General features: G+C 43.4%; 1 protein-coding gene across 1 annotated transcript in view; it reads left to right on the top strand.

The window, feature by feature from the left end:
• The window catches only part of TGFBR3 (transforming growth factor beta receptor 3), a gene marked incomplete at both ends in the record, with an annotated part of 193555 nt that overhangs the window by 98508 nt on the left and 73072 nt on the right, over positions 1 to 21975 (top strand). The window contains one exon of the mRNA XM_080691467.1: positions 9071 to 9208. Within this exon, the coding sequence (XP_080547593.1) occupies positions 9071 to 9208 (138 nt within the window). The remainder of the gene's footprint in view (positions 1 to 9070; positions 9209 to 21975) is intronic.

The raw sequence follows: 21975 nt of genomic DNA, 5'->3' as shown, positions 1-21975 counted from the left end.
CATCCTCCACATGTCTGCCTATCACTGTTCTTATTAACAACTATCATTAGAGTGTTGTGTTTTTAAATTTTTTCTTTGCAGTCCTGGGATTGATTGCACTCCGGGTCTTAGAGCGTACTAGGCAACTGCTCTACCACTGAGCTGCCCTGACCCCCACCCCAATTGGAGTGTTTTTGAATGTCCATAGCTTAGAGTCTCCTCTTCAGCTTTCTTTTTTACACTAGAAAAATAACACTGGACCCCCAGTAGGAATTTTTCTTTTACCAACTTCAGGTTAATATACTTTCTGAGACTGTATCTTAGCCCAGGAATCCAAATGCCATCCTTGGATACCATGAGTATCTTGAATCTCTGCCTGAACACCATTGTATTTTGTGACTTTTGCATTTACAAATGTATTAATTTTAAGATGGTACCCAAATATAAATCTTGACTGCAGATAGCAAATTGAAATGATTACTCCAGTGTCTTGTTCACGTGGGAGCTGGGTTCTTGCTATGCCTGTTTTGTGAATAAGCTTTGGATAACCACACCAACAGTTCTCTTTATGTAATTCCCTTTACTGCAGTAGCAACACATAGGCTATTCTTACATCCTACAGTTAAAGAGATAGACATATCAAAATACTGGTTTACTTAACAGGTAAATAGCAGAAACAATTTCAAACACATTGTAAACAGTACAGGTTGAGAGGAGATACATTTGCATATGCCATAGTTATATGGAACTTTGGTTACATATTAGTGTTAGAAGCAATAATAGTGATTGGAATGAGTGTTTACTAAATGTGACAGGGAACATAAGAAGATAAAGCAACCCCCCCTCACTTTAGTCAGTCTGCAAATATTGAGTTCTTTAAGTTTGCTTAGAATTTTAATTTTTAAAAAAATTTTTTGGGGGTACGGGGGATTGAATCCAGGGGCATTCTACCACTGAGTTATGCCCCCAACCCCATTTTTTTTTTTTATTCTTTATTTTGAAACAGTCTCACTAAGTTGCAGAGGCCTCACTAAGTAGCTGAGGCTGGCCGCAAACCATGATCCTCCTGTCTCAGCCTCCCAGGTACTAGGGTTACAAGAGTGTGCCACCACGCCTGGCTTTTTAAAACAGTTTTAACACACTACATTGCCGGAATGAAAACCATTTAAATATGCTTTCTAGAACATTTGGTCAAGATGTTTTTAATCATTGTCTAACCTTGAGAAGGAGACTATATTTCAAAGATTATTTTTCACACTCTAATTTTTAATTTGCATAGCTGTTAGATAAGATAAAGTTTCCATTTTCTCTTTTACCTCGGATGGTCCCCGTGCACATCCTAAGAGCTGGCCTCCCTGCCCTGTACACACAGCTGAGGATGACATTCGGTTGTTTATTCCCACAAGGTCTCCATGTGGCCTTGGAATCCTCTCCGCGCCCCTCGCAGTTTTGGTAGTTGGAATCTGTTTGCTTTTCTTGACTGTTTTAGAGTTCAAGTTGAACGTGATGACAAAGTTAGTGTTCTCTTTATTAGGTTCCCCCCTCCTTTTTGGCCAGAAAAACAGGACAACATGACCTTATTATTTGAGTCACATTTTATTATTAACTTTTATTGATTCTTTTATTCATTTTGCAGAAACCTTGTTGCTTGCTTACTAGCTCTCAGGCCATGTGCTAGGCCCAAGGCTGCAGAAACGAGTGTGACTCAGTTTCTGCCCTTGGAGAATGCCCCGTGGACGTCACAGTGTGCCGATGGTGATGGTGCCCCATGCGGCTCTGGCTCTGCTGACGGAAGGGAAGGATTTCCCTGGAGTTGCATCCTGAGGGGGATGCAGGTGACCACCTGGGGACATGGCCGTAGGGCATCTCAGGCCAGAAGCCAAAAGATTTGGTGTGTTAGTGACATATTAGATGACATTCACACCGCCTGTGCTTAACAGTGAAGGACAGTAGAAAAGTGGCTGTCAGTGTCCTGAGATTTGCAATCGGCCATGGCCCACAGAGGGCCCAGTAGCCTTCTTACACAGGAACATACCTATGTCCAGAGCCACAGTGCACCCTGCCGCTCTTCCCCACAGGGGCTGAGCCATGGGCTACCCTGGGAAGGGAGGTTCAGGGTCCCTTGAATCCCCTTGCAGCGCTCCCAGGACCCCTTTCAAGGGCCATGGCCTGCAAGTTGCATAAATACTCTTCTGTTTATATGAGTTCTTGTCCCTCGACCCCCAACCCAAATTTAGTTCCCAGTATTTTTCCAGAGCATTTAAACTATGGAGCAGAGAAGACAGACTTATTTCTGCATTAAATTGCACACTTTTAGGTTTTCCTCCCTCTTTTGTGGTTATATTAGATTATTTTCAGAAGCTCCCAGGGAATCTAGAATCATGTCCTTGCTGGGGAAGGAAGGGCTAGTTTGGGAATTGACAGACTGTTCCTCTTAGCACAGCAAGTAGTTCTAAGAGGATAACTTTGGGAAAGAGCTTGATACCATTTGCAGTGTGAATTCCTTGACCCCAGTGCTTCTTTAGATCAGGGAGACTGGCAGCTGACTCCCTGTGGTGGGGGTGGAGACGCGGCCCAGATTCCTTGAATTCTGCATCAACTAATTGATGTTCCTTTAGAAATTCAGGGAAATGCAAAAACAAAACAATAAAGAAACTTTCAAAAACTCCAAATCCATCCCTCCAAGAACATTTCAAGGGATTCTTTTTCTGCCAGTTCCTAAATGGTAAAGACAAGCAAGAGTCAATAAAGCCTTAGCTGTAAGGGTTCCTCAGCCTGAATACCCTGGACCACCGAGGCAACAACACACTCCAGGGTGTTTCCACCCCCAGTGGTCAGCCTCACATTCCAGACTCAAGGAGCTCCTAAAAGTCACACTGTCCACACGTAAGGAAAATTGAGTTCCACCGAGGGCCCCTGGTGTCTTGAATAGGTCTGCGCCTCACCGTCTGTCTGTGTGGTATGGGGGTGCTGGGGGTCAAGGCGCAGGGGGCTTTCAGTTACTACCAACACCGTTGCCAAGAGAACGGGGCGGACAACGTCTGTTTACAGGCTGGCCATGATTTTACAGGTCTTGGTTACAAGACACACTGCTGGAGTTCTTTTCTTATCTATCTTAGTATAAACTGATTATTGAATCGTCCCTTTCAGAGCACTATTTGGTCTGGTTTTAGATAATAGGAGTCTCCTTGGTGATGTTTCGGATGACTTCATTGCCTCGTGGGTCCACAGGGGCTGTTCTAAGAATCAGAAATGTTGAAATAAAACCTCACTGACACATTAGCAAAATGGGACAGCTGCTAGACACCCATATCAGTTGTGTTTTTCCCCTTTTGCTTGTGTTTGTTTTAACAAATCCCAGGAGTAGAGGTCTTACCAATAAAAAATATTTTGAAATCTCTATGGTAGGGATATCTTTTCTATGCTATTAGTGCACTGCTGTTACACATCTTAGTGAGGTTCTCTGTGATTCAAGCAGGCGTGCACACAGCTCTTGGTGTACGTCCATCCAAATCCCCCCCACAGCCCCCTCCTTCCTCCCTGTACATGCTAATGAAGCAGTGATAATACCTATATATTGCCAAAGCATTATTTGAACTGTTTCCTTCCTCAGCTCTCCTCCCCTCCCACCTCCCTCTCTACCTCCTGCCACTATTTTATTGGCCTCGCTTGGGATTTATCTAGTTTTTTTTATGTTTCCTATGTTGTCTGTAGCTTTCACATATGACAGAAAACATGGTCCTTGATTTTCTGAGAATGGTTGAGCTCACTTAGCGTTATCTCCTCTACTAGCTCCACCCATTGTTTCCCTACTGATGACATAATTTTGTTCTTCTTTATGGCTGAGTAGAATTCCATTGTGTGTATATACCACATTTTCTTTTTCTATTCATCTGTTGATGGGCACCTGGGTTGGTTTCAGATTTGGCTATTATGAATTGTTACAGTTTTCTTACTTTAGTTCTTTTGGGAAAATACTGAGAAGTGGTATATCTGGGCCATATGATGGTTCCATTCCCAGTCTTTTGAGTAACCTCCAATCAGATCTCCATAGTGGTTGTACTAATTTATAACCTATGGTAGGGATATCTTGAAGCTATGCTATGAATTCTGAAAAATTAAAAACAATTTTCAGCTGGGTATGGTGGCGCACCCTTGTAATCCCAGTGCTTGGGAGGCTGAGACAGGAGGACTGCACAGGTTCGAAGCCAGCCTCAGCTACTAAGTGAGGCTCTCAGCAACTTAGTGAGATCTTATTTACAAATAAAATATAAAATAGGTCTGGGAGTATAGCCTGGAGATAGAAAGCCCCTGGGTTCCATCTCCAGTACCACAAAAAAAAAAAAAAAAAAGAAACAATTTTTATATCTTTCTATAAAGAGAATGGGGTATTTTTCTTCTTCCTTGTAAGTATAGAATTCATTTTCATAAAGTGGTTCACAGAATTTGAAACTGTGCACACACACACACACACACACACACACACACATACACACAGTATTTTTGCTTATCAAAGATAATCCAACTGAGAAGCCTTTCCTAGGCTTCACAGGTTAAGAGTTTTGTCCTTTTTTTCTGGTAACCTTGTGGGCAAGAGCATGCTTCCTAAATGGGGGACAGGAAGGCTGTCTTCCCACTCAGAGTCTCTGTGCTCCTTACACCTGGCCTTGACTGGACAGTGTTGTGTCCAGAATTCTAGGGAAAAAAAACCAGAAAAGATTTGCTTTGAATTTTGTTACAAAAATCACATCTAGCATGCTAAAGGGCACAGAAACCTCAGAAGGCCTGTAGAAACAGATGTTGTCAAACTGATTAGACCAATGACCGCTGCTCCTTTTAGAGCAGGGGTCAGTGAGGTGTGGGGGACAGTGTCTCCATATGGGAGGTGACCACGCAGATTCACTTGCACTTTCTCACACTGCCAGGAGACAGGCAGGATGAGAGCATAGCTCTTGACAGGACTCCCTGGACCACTAGATGGTCAGAGGATGGGCCTGAAGAGGCCACGGAAATCCTGGCAACTACATGGGAAAGCTTTTTAGCTCTGTGTCGTCTTCTATGAAGTTCTTCCCCTGAAAGGATGCTAGTTGAGGACCAGAAGTGATCTTTCTAGTTTAATTTGATGGAGCTATTTGGTTTCCATTTCTGCCACTATTATTTTCTAGCCCTTTTACAATGGATTCCTTAACCTGAGTTAGTGAGATCTGTGATGGATTTATTTCCCTGAAATTACCTGCAAAATTTTAGTGTGTGTGTGTGTGTGTGTGTGTGTGTGTGTGTGAGAGAGAGAGAGAGAGAGAGAGAGAGAGAGAGAGAGAGAGAGAGAGAGAGAGGGAGGGAGGGAGGGGGAGGGAGAGAGAGAAAGAGAGAGAGAGAGAGAGAGAAAGAGAGAGAGAGAGAGAGAGAGAGAGAGAGAGAGAGAGAGAGAGAGAGAGAGAGAGAAGCTTCATACTTGCATCAAAGTCTCAAGTCTCAAATGTTCTGTGACTCACAAAGATTAACAAAGAAGCCACAGGTTTAGAGATGGGTCAATTGCCTCTTTACTTGGGATGTGTCCCTATCAGCCCCATTCCCTAAGTTCAGTTCCTTATAACTTTTGAAGCGCATAGACTGAGCCGGTGGGTACATTTTTCTGTGTAAATTTGGTGAAAGATTGAGTGTCAACTCTTTAAGCTACTGTTTGGATTTTGAAGCTAGAATGATTGGATACCCTTTGTATCATTTATTTCTCCATGGGACATTTTCCCACTGCAGTTGTCTTATTCTGGTCCTTACACCACCATCACCGGACAGTATAATGAAGAACCTTAGCAGAATGTTCTTAGGTTTGGAACTATCATCTGTCCTGAGTTATAATTGATCCTAAGGAAGATTTTCTTTTCTTTTCTTTTTTCTTTCTTCAACCTAGGAAAAATTTATGTAACTTAGCCAGGGAGTCTCTGAGATATTCTGTACAGGTTCTCCCCACATTCCTGAGACCTTTCATACTTTTCTTCTCTCACTGGTTGTTTTCAGCCGTCCTCTGTCTTCTCTGCTGCAAGATTTGCTCAAGTGGAAGAACTACAGAGAGAAAATGCGTCGAGGGATAGGTGAGCAGGTGTTGGCGGGGTTCCTTGTTCCTGCCAAATGATCTTTTTTGAAAAAAGTATCGGGTCCTTTTCTTTTAATTTCCCAATTGCAGTGCGAATTCTTTTTGCCAAATGGCTTTTGGGGTTACGCCTGGGACCTGTGTGCCAGAGTCAGAGATTCATCTTGGCCAGACACTGCCACATATTGAAGAGGGAGCCATTTCCAGGAAAGCACAGAGAGCGGAGGCTCCTAGGAATAGTTCCTTGACTGTCTGAGCCAGGCCCTGACGCTGTGGACCATCTGGAAAATTTTGGACTTGAGCACCAATATCTGTTTCATATATCTTCTTGTTTCATAAGCTTTTTTAAAGTAATCTTTTTCATTTGAAATATATAGTTTTTGTTTCATAGTGTACATTTTGACCAAAGTTTTTGTGTCTCTATGAGCTTTCAGAAGAACTGCGTATCTGCGGACTGCAAAGTAAATCAGGATTTCTTTTCTTTGTGCCGTGATGGTGCTTGAGAAACAGTTTTGAATCAGTGAGCAGGGAATGCTCTTACTGACACGTGCTATTCCTGCGAATCGGTGTTGCCTTGTGGGCTTCAGGGTCTCCTGGACCAGCGGCGAGGCTGTCTCTCCTTTCTCACTCTTCACTGCGTGCACCTCTCGGCTCAGCGAGTGCTGTGGCTCCTGTCTTTGCCCCTGCTCTGTTCCTACACCCTCTCTTATCTTCAGTAGCTATCGATCCATGTATTTCTAAATGCAGACAGCATCTCCAAAATGGGCTGTGAGTCTATACAACCAAGGAACATGTTATTTTGCTGTAGCTGTGTTTGACATCACAGTTCATTTTGTACTTTGATTTGGCAAGTGCTTATGCCAAATTAAAAAAAAAAATCCTAGCTATGTGCAGAAATAGCTCATGATGGTTTAAAGATTGTTTATATTTTTATATTTTCCTGCAAATTAGCTAGCTAAATCCCTTTGAAGTTACATCTATGCATCTATGTCTCTCTCTGTGTGTGTGTGTGTGTGTGTGTGTGTGTGTGTGTGTGTGTGTGTGTGTGAGATATATATACTGGGGACTGAACTCAGGGAGTTCTATCCCTAGCTCTTTTTTGTTTCAAAACAGAGTTTCACTAGGTTGTTGAAAGTCTCTCTAAGTTGCTGAGGCTGGTTTTGAGCCTGTGATCCTTCTGTTTCAGCCTCCCAAGCACCAATATTACAGACATGTGCCACCATGCCTGGCTTCTTCAGCCTTTAAAAACAAACAAAAACTTTTAGGTTTTCATAAATATTCATAAGTTTGCTCTGATCAATTAATCAATATTTTATTACATATTATACATTAAGCATAGTATTAAATGCAAGACATATATTTGCTTGTGTCTATTTTGGAATTAGAGATACTCATTCAATAGTTAACAAACAAGATATATACTGTGGTGCAAATTATTCATAGAACAAAGTATTTTTGTGTGGGGCATACAAACAAGACATACTATGGTACAAGTTGCTTATAAAATAAAGCACTTTTGTGGCACTGACAAATAGAGATGAAAACATTTGGTTGACATTAAGATGATGCTTACTGTTTGCTAAAGCATGAGTTTTGAAGATAAGTAAAACCTAATGCCTTTTTCTTATACATTTATTGGTGCATTATAGTCTCAGCATAATGCAGTTCATGGTGATCGTGACAGAGACGCACACGGCACTTGGCGGGCTTTCTCCTGACTCCCTCCCTATCCCCCTTTCCCATACGTGAAACTGAGATTGGCATTGGTGTTCTCACACATGAACATAATGTCAATGGAAGGGATTTCTTCATTTAATTCTCCCCCGTCCCCTAGACCACCTCCCTCGCTCCACTGGAGTATACTGTCATAGATGATGTTGGTTGTAAGCAGTCCTTAGGAAAGAAGGTAGAGATCCAGGTGGGTCAGCAGCCACCAGGAAGATGTGAAGCAGCCAGCTTTCTGTGCCCTGTCCCTGGTGACTGTAGGCTCGGAGCACGGCTCGAGACCGGTGACTCTTCCGAAGGGCTACAGCTGAGATGTCTGTTCTTTCTCCGTGTACCCCTTAGTCTGCGTATTTCCAGCCTGAGTCCTCTTTTGTCTTCCCCTCCCTTGTTACTTTATGGTGGTCTTCAGTGAGTTCACCCCGTCTGTTTAAGTGTGTGATTCTTGGGTTTTGCCTCTGGCTGGCGCGTCTTGCTCTCCCGTGCTTCTCTGTGTTAGGGCGACTGCCCTTGTCCCACGTGCTCCCAGAGGACATTGCGAGTCTGCTTTTCTGGCTCTACCCACATGTTCTTTCTGATAAAGCCAACGATGCTAAATGGTGACCTACAGTGGCCTTGATCCTCTGTCAGAACCGACCACAGCTGTCCCAGCTGGGCTCACATCCCTGTTCCGTTTTGCTGTTTCTTTGTTTTGGGAGGAGGCGGTACACCATCAGCGTCCATTCTGCATGTTCCCTGCACTTCCTGTCTTTGGAAAGCCCCTTTGCACGGGGAGCGGGGACGGTGCCAGCACTGGCAGCTCCGTTGGCGTCCCCTTTGCCTTCACGCTTGGCACTTTTCGTTGGCAGAACGTACTTAGCTTTACCTGAGAGAGGAGAAAGCCATTTCTCTGAAGGGCCCCAGGGTTAACCCGCCCCTGGGGAATTCCTTCTCTAGTTTTCAGCAGAGTTATTTGACTGAGAGGATAAGTCAGTCCTGAAGGAAGGTAACCTTTATTCCACCTCTGCCAATTTGTGTCCTTTTCTTGGGATGAGTCGTGTTTTGATTGAGATTAGTAGGGATAAACTATATGAAACAGCTATGTTGTATGCAGGGGATAAAAAAAAGAAAGACCCAACATCAGCAGTATCATCTAGTTAAACCTGGTGTGTCTTATTCACAGACTTAGGGCTAATTTCTAGCTTCTCCTCTGAATGGTAAGTTGTGAAAAGGTGCCCAGGTGCTACATGGAGTGATTCACACAAAAGCCCGCACTGAGATGTCTCTTCTGTTGCTTTCTAGGTGACTCTGCACCTGAATCCCATCTCCTCGGTCCACATTCACCACAAGCCTGTAGTGTTCCTGCTCAACTCCCCGCAGCCCCTGGTCTGGCATTTGAAGACAGAGAGGCTTGCCACTGGGGTCTCCAGACTCTTCTTGGTAAGTGTTTAAAACCCTCTGAGACGGATCCTTAGCACAGGTTATAATGATCCTCAGCATGAGGTTATAATGACCCTAAAACTTTGCAAGATTTTTTTTAAAGGTTTTTCTTTGTATTAAAATACAACCAAGTGCTAGGTGTGGTGGTGCACACCTGCAATCCCAGTACTTGGGAGGATGAGACAGAAGGGTTGCAAGTTAGAGGACAGTCTCAGCAACACCATTGAGACCCTTGGCAACTTAGTGAGACCCTGTTTCAAAAAAATAAAATAGGACCAGGGTATAGCTTGGAGGTAGGATGCCCTTGTGTTCAATCTCTAGGATCACAAAAAATAAAAATAAAACAAAGTAACACCAAGACCCAGTGTGCAGCTTCAATGTGAATAGACTTGGCAATATTCTGATGGCAGAAATAAGCATTTACTGGGGGGGGGGGGAGAAGCACCACTCACATGTCCTCTGTGGCTGGGACTCGTGTCTACTTTGCATGACAGAGAAGGACCTGCATTTATGCCCTGTGTGGCTTGGGTATTTGTTTCAGCTCTGAGGCTCCCCCTGTGGCGTCGGGGCACTCTAAATACTACAGAGAGCCCCTGGGTGTGTGGTCTCTGACCACAGAATAAATATCACAAACCAATTCTATTTGTATATACCATGAACCTTTTCTGATAGGAGGAACTGTTTGTTGAGAAAGTGACACTGTGAGTTCCAAAAATGAAATCATTTGTATTTTATTTTAAAAAGCTGGAACTCAGCTCTGCGCAAAGATCCAAATATTACCTACTATTTGTAAATCATGTCCTTTTAAGTTTGCCAGAACATTCAAGCTCACTAGTTGTGGAGAAATCGATGGAGTGTTTGGATGGAATTTTTGGAGTATGATATCATGTCTGATGATGAGCAACACAGCAGCTCGGGGGTGATAACTCACATTGACTTTGAGAGCGCAGCCCGCTGGAGGCCAGCCTCGGCCTCGGGCTCTCCAGCATCTTGTCCAGGAGCATCTAAGACTCCAGACCCTTAGCTCATAGCTTTCCTCTGGGCTAATTAATAAACTTTGCATAATTAGCGACTTTAAGCCAGTTCTGTAATTTCTTGTCACTTGCATATGAAACATAGCTTTTAAATACTCAGATCCTAGCTGGGCATGGTGGCACACGCTTGTAGTCCCAGCATTTAGGAGGCTGAAACAGGAGGACTGCATTTCGCAGCCAGCCTCAGCAACATAGTGAGGCCCTTTGCAACTCAGTGAGTGAGACCTTGTTTAAAAATAAAGAATTAGCCAGGTGTGGTGGCGCACGCTTGTAATCCCTGTGCTTGGGAGGCAGAGAGAGGAGGATCGAGCTGGTTCGAAGCCAACCTTGCTGGCTTAAGAGACCCTGTTTTTAAAAAATAAAAAATAAAAATAAATTATATATATATATATATATATATATATATATATATATATATATATATATATGTCTGGGAGTGTAACCTGGAGGTAGGAGGGTTTCCAGGAATCCCAGTACCACCAAAAAAAAAAAAAAAAAGAATTAAAAATAGGGCTGGGGGTGTAACTCAGAGGTAGAATGTCCCTGGGTTCCATCCCCAGTACTGTAAAAAAAAAAAAAAAAATCTCAGATCCTTAGCACAAATTTATAATGACCCTAAAACTTGGGAAGATTTTTTTAAAGGCTTTTCTTTGTATTAAAAAAATACCAGCCGGGCATGGTGGTGCACGCTTGTAATCCCAGCATTTGGGAGGCTGAGACCGGAGGATCGTGGTTCATGGACAGCCTCAGCTACTTAGTGAGGCCCTCTGCAACTCAGTGAGACCCTGTTTCAAAATAAAGAATGAAAAAATTGGGCAGGGGTGTAGCTCGGAGGTCAAACGCTTCTGGGTTCCATCCTCAGACCCTCAAAGAAAAAAAAAAAATAGTAAATGCTAAGTGTGGTGGTGCATACCTGTAATTCCAGTACTTGGAAGGCTGAGACAGGAGGATTCCAGGTTTGAGGATAGCCTTAGCAATATAGCAAGACCCTATTTCAAAACAAAACCTAAAAAGGGATAGGTGTGTAGCTTAGAGGTAGAATGCCCCTGGTTTCAATCCCTAGTACCAAAAACAAAAATAATAAAATTGGGCATGGTGGCACACGCTTATAATTACAGTACTTGAGAGGCTGAGTCAGCAGGATCTCAGGTTCACAGCCAGCCTCAGCAACTTAGTGAGGCTTCAGTAACTTAGTGATACCCTGTTTAAAAAAAAAAAAAAGGCTGTGGATATAGCTCAGAAGTAGAATGCCCCTGGGTTCAAGCCCAGTATCACAAAAACAAACAAACAAAATAAAACAAAATAGCAAAACCAAACAAACCAAAAAACCCTCAGAGGTACCCATAGAATAAGGAATTCATACTCAGTACAGTTAGTAAGTAGGCAAATAAGCAAGTAAAAAAGAGGAGAAAGAGAAGCTCCTCTTTATTTTTTTTATTATTATTTTTTTAACCAGTGATCCTTCTATCTTAGCCATTCAAGTACTGGTGTTAGAGGCCTGTGCCACCATACCTGGAGAAGCTCCTCTTTATGGAAGAATGCCAATGAATACATATAGAAGGGATAATGGGGTTAGAAAAATCATCATTTTGTAACCATCATAAGCAAAAGCTGATCGGGTAAGCCTCATCAACAGAGGCTAAACCTAGTAGAAATGGAGGGAGTTTGAGGAATATTTAGATATTCTCCAAATATCTTTTCAACACATTACTTATTGATTATGGAAGAAGAAATAGCCATGCTATACAGTGGAGATACCTGGCGCTTTTTTAACCAAGTGGTCGGAATTAACATCACCAGTGTGAGGGCAGTGGACATCGCGGCCTGTTCATAGACAGGAACTCAGCATCACGTGTGTGGTAGTCTACCCAGACCTGCGTGCAACCCGAATCGAACCATGAGGACAAGGACACTGGACAGAAGCAAGGAGAGACCGCCTATAAAATAACTGGCCTGTCCTCTTTATGCCAGTAGTGAAATTTAAAGTAAGGCTGAGGAGCTGTTCCAGATTAAAGAAGACTAAAGAGACACATGCGGTTCCAGATAGGATCCTGCTAAGTGGGGGCGAGGCAGTTGCCATAAAAAACATTTTGTGGTCAGTGGGCAAAATTAGATGCCACCTTAAATTCAAGTTTATATCAGTATATTTCTTATTTTTGATAATCATGCTGTGGCGATGAAAGACACTATTCTTTTTTTTTTTTTTTTCAGTACTAGGGATGGAACCCAGGGGCACTCTACATCCAAGCTATACCCTGCCCTATTTTTTATTCTTTCTTTTGAAATAGGGTCTCACTGAGTTGCAGAGGGCCTCACTAAGTAGCTGAGGCTGTCCGCGAACCCAGATCCTCCTGTCTCAGCCTCCCGAAAGCTGGGATTACAAGCGTGCGCCACCACACCTGGCTGAAAGAGAATATTCTCCAGAAAAATACTTGATAAACTTAAATATTAAATTGCTCAGGAAGAAAAAATACAGTGTATAGAGAGAATAATAAGGCACACTTGGCAAGATGTTACTTGCAACTTTTCTGTCCCTTAGAACTAATTTCAAAATGAGACATTTAGGCTGAGACAGGAGGATCGCACAGGTTCGAAGCCAGCCTCAGCTACTTAGTGAGGCTCTCAGCATCTTAGTGAGACCCTGTTTCCAAATAAAATATATATTAAAAAAAATAGGTCTAGGAGTATAGCCCAGAGGTAGAAAGCCCCTGGGTTCCACCCCCAGTACCACAAAAATAAATAAATAATTAATTAATTAATTAAAATAAAATCTCAAAGGATACATTTTCAAGGTGGAAGTTACTAAGAACTTAAATTATAGCTTCTTCTAGGAAATGAAACTCTTCATACTTCTACTAAGAAGGCTAAACAGTAATAATTTAGTTGTTGTCATTATTAGTAGTACATTTACTTAGTACTTGGTACATTTCAGGAATGGCACAAAAAGCTCTTATTTTTATCTCATTTGATTCTCAGAATATTCCCAAAGCAGTTGTCTATTTGCCCTTCTTATAAATGAGGAGCTGAGACTTAGAGATTAAATGGTGGCCCAAGTGACAGGGCGGGTTTCTGGCAGAGCCAGGTCTCTACCTCTACTAGGACCTGTTCTACCCATGCTTATGCTGACCTGACTCTCTTCATATGGAATCACTGTCAACCTCCTTTGATTAAGACCATTTGTGATCGGAAGACTTATGGGTATGATCATAGTCATACATGCATTTTGTCCTCATCCTGTAGAGCTGTACTACTCAATACCGGGGGAATTATCTATGCGTGGCTATTTAAATTAATTTTAAAAAACCTATCCACAGAAGAAAAACAAACAACAAAACTACAAAACAAAATCGAAACAAAAGCTTTTTAGGCTGGGGACTTGGCTCAATTCTAGAGAGCTTTCCTACCATGTGTGAGGCCCTGGGTTCAGTTCCCTAGAACTGTCAAAAAAATCCACAGAAGAAAAACAACAAAACTACAAAAAACAACAACAACAACAAAAAACACACAGCCCTAAAGTGCCTGTTGCTTAGCCACATTTCAGGCACTCAATAGTTCCACGAGATCAGGGGCTTCCACAATAGACAGGTCATGGAGGGGTTATGAGCAAAGGTTTTGCCTCCCTTGGTTTGAATCCCAACAATAATTGGGCAAATTAATTTTTGTTAGCCCAATCTTTCTCAGGAAAAAATAATTTGGAAACAATAATAGATTCTACATCATAGAGGTTATTATCTTGATTAAATGAGATTGCCTATTTAAAATTTGTTGGTTCAGCGCCTGACACTGATGGGTTCATCAGCGGTATGTGCCATTGCTGCTGTTATGATTATTAATAGGAAAGAGTGCTTGGGAGGGTGCTGAGTTTTCATTTGTAATTATAAAATATCCAATGTGGCTGACCCCAGCTCGAAAGAAGTTTCTATCTCTCAGGGCTGTAGGTGCAGCTGAACAGAGTGGACCACATGTTTCATAGTCGGATTTATCTCTTGCTGGATCCCCGCTTCAACCCACCACTCTAAGAGTTTTAAGGGGAAGCATCTTTCTTTGTTGTTTTACTTTTGTTTAACTGGAACAACTATTTGGCCATCAGTTTAAGACAGATTAACAAAAAGGAAGACCAGTGTCAACCCTATTTGGAGTTAAACCCATGTAAGGAGATCGCCAAACAAGTGTTGAATTGAAAATCACTAGCCCAGGGGAGGCAGCAGGGGAGGCCTGAAGGATGTAAATTCAGGGACACCTGACCCCACTTTGCTGTCCAGCAGGCTTCCTTGAGGGCAGATGCTTTCCTTCCATCTTCATGGCCTGGAGAAGGTGGGGAAGAATCTGCTGCTAATTCAGGTTCTCAGATCAAGAGACAATGAGTGATGGAATCTCTCTCTCTCTTATTTTTTTGAACTCATTGCCACAATTGAGGAAAAGGTAGGGGAGTTCAGCTGGGCAATCATTGTCTGAACTTTCAACCTGATAGGTTTACAGATTTATTTTATTTATGCTAAAAAAGTATTGAGAAGAGCCACAGTATTAAATTGACTTTGGAAACATGCTACAATTTGAATAGATATTTCTCCAAAGAAAGAACACGGGGGAACTGCTGGTCAGAACCACAGTGAGAAGCCACTACCCACTCGCTAGGATGGCTGTCATTGAAAAAGCAGATAATAGTAAGTGTTGTCAAGGATGTAGAGAAATTAGAAGACTCACACACTGCCACTGGGACTGAAAGTCGGTTCTTTGGGAAACAGTTGCACACAGCACCTGTCTGCAGATGTCAAAGCAAATTCATAGTAGTCAAAAAATGGAAACAACTCAAATGTCCATCAACTGATAGACAGATAATGCTTGTCTACACACAGAATATTATTTGACCCTAAAAAAGAACGAACCACCAGGCACAGTGGTGCATGCCTGTCACCCGGCTTCTCGGGAGGTTGAGGAGGCAGGAGGATTGTGAGCTCAAAGCCAACCGGGCAGCACAGGGGAGTAGAGTTCTGATGTTTAACACAACCTGAATGGACCCTGAAAACATGGTAAATGAAGGAAACCAGACACAAAAACTACCTGTTATATAGTCTCGTTATATGAAACGACCAGAACAGGCAAATCCATGGAGAGAGAAAGAATAGGAGTCATTGTCGGGGCAGGGGCGGGGGGAGAACGGGAATGATCTGAGGTTTCTTTTGAGTGATTAAAAAAAATGTTTAAGAATTACAGGCCGGGCATGGTGGTGCACGCTTGTAATCCCCGCACTTGGGAGGCAGAGACAGGAGGATCACGCAAGTTCGAAGCCAGCCATGCTGGTTTAAGAGACCCTGTTTAAAAAAAAAAATAAATTAAAAAAAATATATATATATATATAGAGAGGGGGGGGGATGGATATATGTCTGGGAGTATAGCCCGGAGATAGAAGGACTTCCAGGAACCCCAGTACCACCAAAAAAAAAAAAAAAAAAAAAAAAAAAGAATTACATAGTGGCAAGTATAGTGTGCTTTAAGAATGTACTAAAAACACTGGATTGTACAATTGAAAAGGGTGATATTAATAGTATTTGAATTATGTCTTATAATAGTGTTTAAAAAATTCTGGCAGCACTCTCAAAGTGATGGTGTAAGGGCTGGGGACATAGAGCACTGGCCTAGCACACACAAGTCTCTTATTTGATTCAGAGCACTAGAAATGTAAGAACAAATAAAAAATAATGGTGCAAAATTAATGAACTAGATGATGACGATGGTGCTGCTGACGATGGTTTTTGGCACCGGGGATTGAATCCAGGGCCTAGTGCATGCTAAGCAGGTACTCTGCCACTGAGATACACTCCCAGCCCTGAAGTAGATCTTAAAATGTATCTTTTTACTTTATCTCATGTACATCCCTGATTTTTGTTTTGAATCTTGCCTTATTTGCATTCCAAACCTGAGCATTCTCTCCTATGAGGTCTACAGACTTGGAGCCTGGGACAAACAGAAAATTTCAAGATGAGACTCTCATGTTTGACTTCTAATAACATAATGCTTAATCCAGAGGTCACGGGCAGCCTATTTATGTCAGAATTAGCTGCTTTGCATGCTCATAAGGAAAAAAACGGATATCTAAGATTAGGAAAGTCTCGAGAACTCACGAAACAAGCAGCTTCTTCCAAACTCATTTTCTCCTGGGATTACTGTGCTGTGATCTCCCCACCCAGTCACTTATCGTTGAATCCAGAGAAGAAATGCATGTGAGTGGGGGAGGGAGAGCGGAAGGGGATGAATGTGGTCTCCGAATGTGGGTACTAGAGTTGGCAAATAAAAACACAGGCTGTCCAGTATGAATTTTGGATACATACCAAGTCCTTTTTTTAGTATGTTTATGCAATATGTGTGATATGCTGACAGTAAAAAGATACTTATTATTTATCAGAAATTCAGCTTTCAGTGGGTGCCCTGAGTTTTACCTGGCAGCCCAGAGGTATCTTAGGTCTTCCCATCTGCTGTGTTTCTTATTGATGCCCTGGCTTGACTGTCAGGAGACCTGGGTACCAGTCATGGCTCTACCACTATCTGCTTATATGTCACTGGACTAAACTACGTAGGCCTCGGTTCCCACATCTCTAAGAAGAGGGGGCTGGATTAACGGGTCCCTAAAGTTTCTCGAGGCTTTTAAACTCTGATGCCTTGGATAATACAGCTGCTAGATATTATATCCCAGTTTAATTGGAAACAGAAAATGGCAGTACAAACATCGTCTCTTCAGTAAATCCAAGTAAATATCAAGGCAGGGCAGTTGAAATAAATGAGAGAAACCAAACATTACGCAGTTGGCTTTGGATTAAAAACAAATCAAAACTTAATCTTAATGAAAAATGCAAATTAATACCAGGAACGTGCTTAATATTTAAAAACCAGTTTAACATTTCCAAGAATGGGGAGAGGTGGGTAAAGAAGCCATGCTTGCCAAGAGCTGGTTTATTCCTTTTACTTAAACTGGAGGCAAAAAAAAAAAAAGTCCAAATATTTTGGGCCTCTGCCACCAAACCACAGGCAGTTCTCTGGTCTGTACTGCAGTTTGGATGACTGACAAGGCTCGGTGAAAAACAAGTGCTATTTGTTTTCCTGTGCCTAGTATTTAACTGGAAATCAGAAGGTTAAATTTCCAATCAGTTGTTAAACAGCCCCAGATGTGTGCTCGGTGCTCACTGGGGAGGGATATGCACAGCCCGTGCCACAGCGCATGTCCAGCCGGTACCTTTGTATGAAGCCAAGTAATGTGTAACTCAGGGCTGCAGCGTCCAAAAATGCCTCAAGAATAACTCAGATGTTCAAGTTTGCCGGTGGGGAGGAGGGAACTTAAAAGACATATATTCTGTGTTGTATTGCATTGCAGTGCATTAAAAAAAAAAACCTTGAAAATAATTTTATTTTTCTATTCTCGTTTCCTTCTTTCCCTTCTTTGGCAGCCCCTCCCCCGTGTCCAGCAAAACCACAACATTAGCATACCTAGTAGGAGAGTTTGTGTATTTACTTGTTCATTCACCCAAGCCCAGTTCGGTTGCCTGCTGGGAACTAAGCCAGCTATAAAGGGTGTGAGGGGAAAGGGGGTGACTTGCCTGTCCTGAGGGAGCTTCCTCTTATATGGGAGACCTGGTTAGGAAACTGGGAGTTGCGGTTCAATGTAGTAAGTACCATTGTTGAATCTGGAAATTGGAGAAAATGAGGGTTCTCTTGCAAATGCAACTAGAGACAGCGTCCTTCGGAAGCCTGGCCCTGGGTGGCTTGTGGCGGGTGGGTCAGGACGCTGTGCACAAACACTGCTTCCTGCATGGCTAGGAGTGTCACCCCTGTCTACCAGGGCTCTGGATGCACCATTTTGGATTTTCCAGTGAGGTCTTTCTCCAAATAAATTCTCTCTTGAAGGCAGATTAAATAACTAAACGTTTCAAGATTGGTGGTGGTTCTGTTAAACGGCTCTGGTGGGATGAGTCACTGTATCCTGCGGGCTGTTCTAAGTGGTTGTGTACCGAGCATTTCTATCACAGAGGCTGCTTATCTGTTGGTTTTGTGGCTTGTCCTTAAGAGCCTTAATTATATGGGGCTTGATCCTCTCCTGAGCCAGGGTCAGTCAACTACCATATTCCTAGGAATGAGTTTCTGGGTCCTTTGTGGTAAGCGTTCTTCCTAAATGTCACTGTGGCAATTAGAACACTGGAGAGAGTCCAGTTCCAGCTGGTAAACTTGGTTCAGAAGGATTTTTCCTAACTCACTGGGTTAAGGCTGGTGAATACTGCCAGTGAGTGAGTAGCCCGGGGCCCTGGTGAGGTTTGCCCGGGTGTCTTTCCTGAGCAAGACATCCTGCCCAGGAGGGCTCATGCAAGTGAAAACTTTTCCTGGCCCTGGCTGGACATGTTGTGTCATGTCTGTGCAGGCATAGCCCCAGCCCTGTGAAGTCTTTACTTTCATTCAACAAAACGAGGTTAAATAAACTTGCTTACACTGAGGAGGAAGGTTGGGGTTTCTCTGTGTAGATTCCCAGGGTGTTCTTTGGGGCTTTATTGTCCAAGGCTGATTTGGTAATCTGATGCATCTGACTGTCTCAAGCATTGGGCAGCTGTATCAAATATTCATCCCTGGTGCTATGGGCGACGTGGTGGAAACGTCCAGAGAGCCATTTGCTAGAAAAATAGAGTGTTTTGTTAAGGGAGTTTGCAGGATGGTTTATATTCACCTAATGGGGCAATCTGTCGCCCCAAAAGGCCCTGGAAGACCAACATGAATGCTCTTGGCTGTGCCTCAGTCTTCCTGCCAGTTTCAGACAGTGATGCCCATGGTAGGGGTCCCCACGGGTGTCCCCCATGCCTCATCTCAGAAAGCACCTGCAGGATGTCCCAGCTCTCTACCTGCCATGGGTCGTTGGGTTTATGGAAGCAACCTGGTTCAAGGACCCGTGTCATCTGACCCCTGGCTTGGAAGCTACTTCTGATTTCTGCAGGGAAAGGAAGAACCCTTTAGCTTTTGTTACTTCTGAGTACAGGGGAGGATTTGTACCCTGTGATTTGCTTTTGCCCTTGGTTGCTAGCACCCCATCTCCAGGAAGCCTGGGGCCTTTGTTGTGAACATGGGCTCTTGATGCCATAGTGTTGGGAGTCCTCACTGGCCTGCCTCTGCCTGGTCCCATTCAGGTGGTGAATGGCAGTGTGACACTAGGACCCGGCTGTACCTGGAAGCCAGGGCGCATCTATCTGCCAGCTCTGGAAAAAAATCCCACAGTGGTTATACCTGCCTTCCTGCCTTCCTTCCTTTCTTCCTTCTTCCTTCCTTCCTTCCTTCCTTCTTTCCTGGAATTGAACCCCAGGGCATTCTATCCCTGAGTTACACTCCAAACCCTTTTTATTTTTTGTTTTGAAACAGAATTTTGCTAGGTTGTATCACGTGAAGTTGTCCTCCGACTGGACACTCCTGTCTCAGCCTCCCAAGAACTGAGATTACAGGTGTGTGCTGCCAGGGTTTTTATGTTTGTTTGTTTGTTTGTTTGTTTTTCTAGCAGTTTTATTACAGGCTCTGGTCTGCCCTAGTGAGAAATGAAGCATGGGCTGTCAACCTCAAGGTCTGTCCGACAACCTTTGTGACCTGTTGCAAGGAAGCACATGTTTGTATGTTTATATTTGACAAATACTTAATAGTGAGTGCCATGTGCTCTTCTGAACACATAGATTACTTAATCTTCATGATAATAGATAATATCATCTTCCTTTTTAAGACAAGGAAGCTGAGGGAAAATCTGTGCACAGTCCCATAGCTAGTAAGTGATGGATGTGACCCATCTGAAGGGCTTCGGATAGCGCCCAGCACTATTCTATGGTACTCAGTAAACGTTGGCAGTAGCAGCAGTGCTTTCCAGAGTGGTAGGTGGTGAGCTCACCAGGGACAGTCGTTCCCCCTGACTCTAGGGCATACCTGTGAGCTCATCTGTAGCCGTGTCCTTCAGCATGGTGCCACTGATGACCACCCAAGAGCAGGCCTTCAGAACTGAGCCTTTAGCACGAAGGTGTCGTTTCAACAGAGCTCGTTGCAAGTGGCCCCTTTCACTGCTGGAATCTGGGTCATGCCAGTACTCCACTCAGATAAGGGGTTTCAAATGGTTTTTTGACCCCTTTTCCAAGAATGCTTTCCCCAGGGACTCCTGGTTGGACTGAGCCTGGCTCGGCCCCACTGGGCCACCTCACTTGGTATCTGTCTCTGTCCTTCTCTCTCTGGGCATCATTTCGTCATCTATATTATTTGTGTTTGGTTTAAATGTCTTGACTTAGGCAGAGGAGACCCCTGAGGTCTTCAGAGACTGTTAAATACAAGCTGAAAAGTGAGAGTTGGATAAGACTGTGGCCCGCTAAGAGGACCCTCTGCCTTTGTGAGAGCCAATTGTAGGAAGTTTTAAGAGGGTTCTAACTGGTTATTTTGGGCTGGAGGCTCCATCTCTGGTCCTGCCCCCTAAAGAACTACCCTTTAGAGTCTTAGACCCTTTCTTCCCAAAGCTGTTCTGGGATCTGTCGCTGCGCAGTGGGCCAGAACTTAGAGCTGCATTTCTTCTGTGGCTTGAATCATAACTCATAGAAACCATATCAGTCAGGATTTAGCCAGAGAATCAGAACCAGGAGGTTGTACACGGGAAGAGATTTACTTCAAGGATTTGGCTTACGCAATTGTGAGGACAGGCAGGGTGAGTTGGAGATCTGGAGGGAGGCCGTCAAGAAGGGCAGCTGTACCCAGGGGTCTGCACAGGAGCTGCTGTCGGCACCTGGAATTCCTTCTTCCTCAGGGAGACCTCTGCTGTGCACCTAAGGGCTTTCCACTGACTGCATTGGGCCCGCCTGGATTACCCAGGACTGGATTACCCAGGACCGTCTCCAGAGCTTCCTCAGAATCTTTCAATTATGGATGTTAGTTACCTCTAAAAAAAGGCCTACGCAAGTAGATGAAGGTTTGATTAAACAATCACACCATGGCCTAGCTAGGTTCATATGTAAAGCTGACCATTTACATTTAAAATTTATACAGCCTGCTATTCTTGCTGCGTTGTATCCACTGTTGTCTCTATTCAACCATTTGAAGCTCTTGAGGCAATTGGTTGTTGTTTACCATAATTTGCATTCCAGCCACATCATTCATTTTTGAAGTGATTGGTCCTCTTTCTATCTGCCCGTTCCATTCTTTCTCCCCACTTTTGCCAGTACAGCTCATTAAGCTGCCGGGGAAGGGGTACAGAGAAGAAAACCACCCAACAAGCAGAGAAGGTAGTACCCCCTAGTTTGCCTTCCTGCTTTTCCTTTTTGTTTTCATAAAAGCCTGTTTGCATTTGTGTATTCAATCCTAGTAGAAAACTTGGCTCAAGTTCTGCAGGTCTTCGCTGAACTGATTCCCTCGCCAAAGGAGATGAACTTGCCAGGCACATTCTGTACCTATCTTCCCAGTGAAAAGAGCATACCTTCTGGAGTCCAGTGGTTTGAACATGTGCTCACACCTTGCTAAAACTACATGTTCTATCACCTTACCTAATCGCTCAGAGCCTAGTTTTCTTTAGATGTCAAATATAAAGGTCAGAAGCTGTAATGTAGACTATTAAGAGCTCATATGGAGCCTTTATGATTATTATCTCGTGGGATCCTGTTAGTATAGGGCTTAGGGAAACCCCATCTACACTACCTGGATGACTGGATTTGGTAGTGACTCCTCCATGGTGGTGTAGCAGAAGGCACGCCA

Source organism: Muscardinus avellanarius (assembly GCF_963383645.1).
Source record: "Muscardinus avellanarius genome assembly, chromosome: 3".
Lineage (NCBI taxonomy): Eukaryota > Metazoa > Chordata > Mammalia > Rodentia > Gliridae > Muscardinus > Muscardinus avellanarius.
This window is presented reverse-complemented; position numbering and strand designations above follow the sequence as displayed.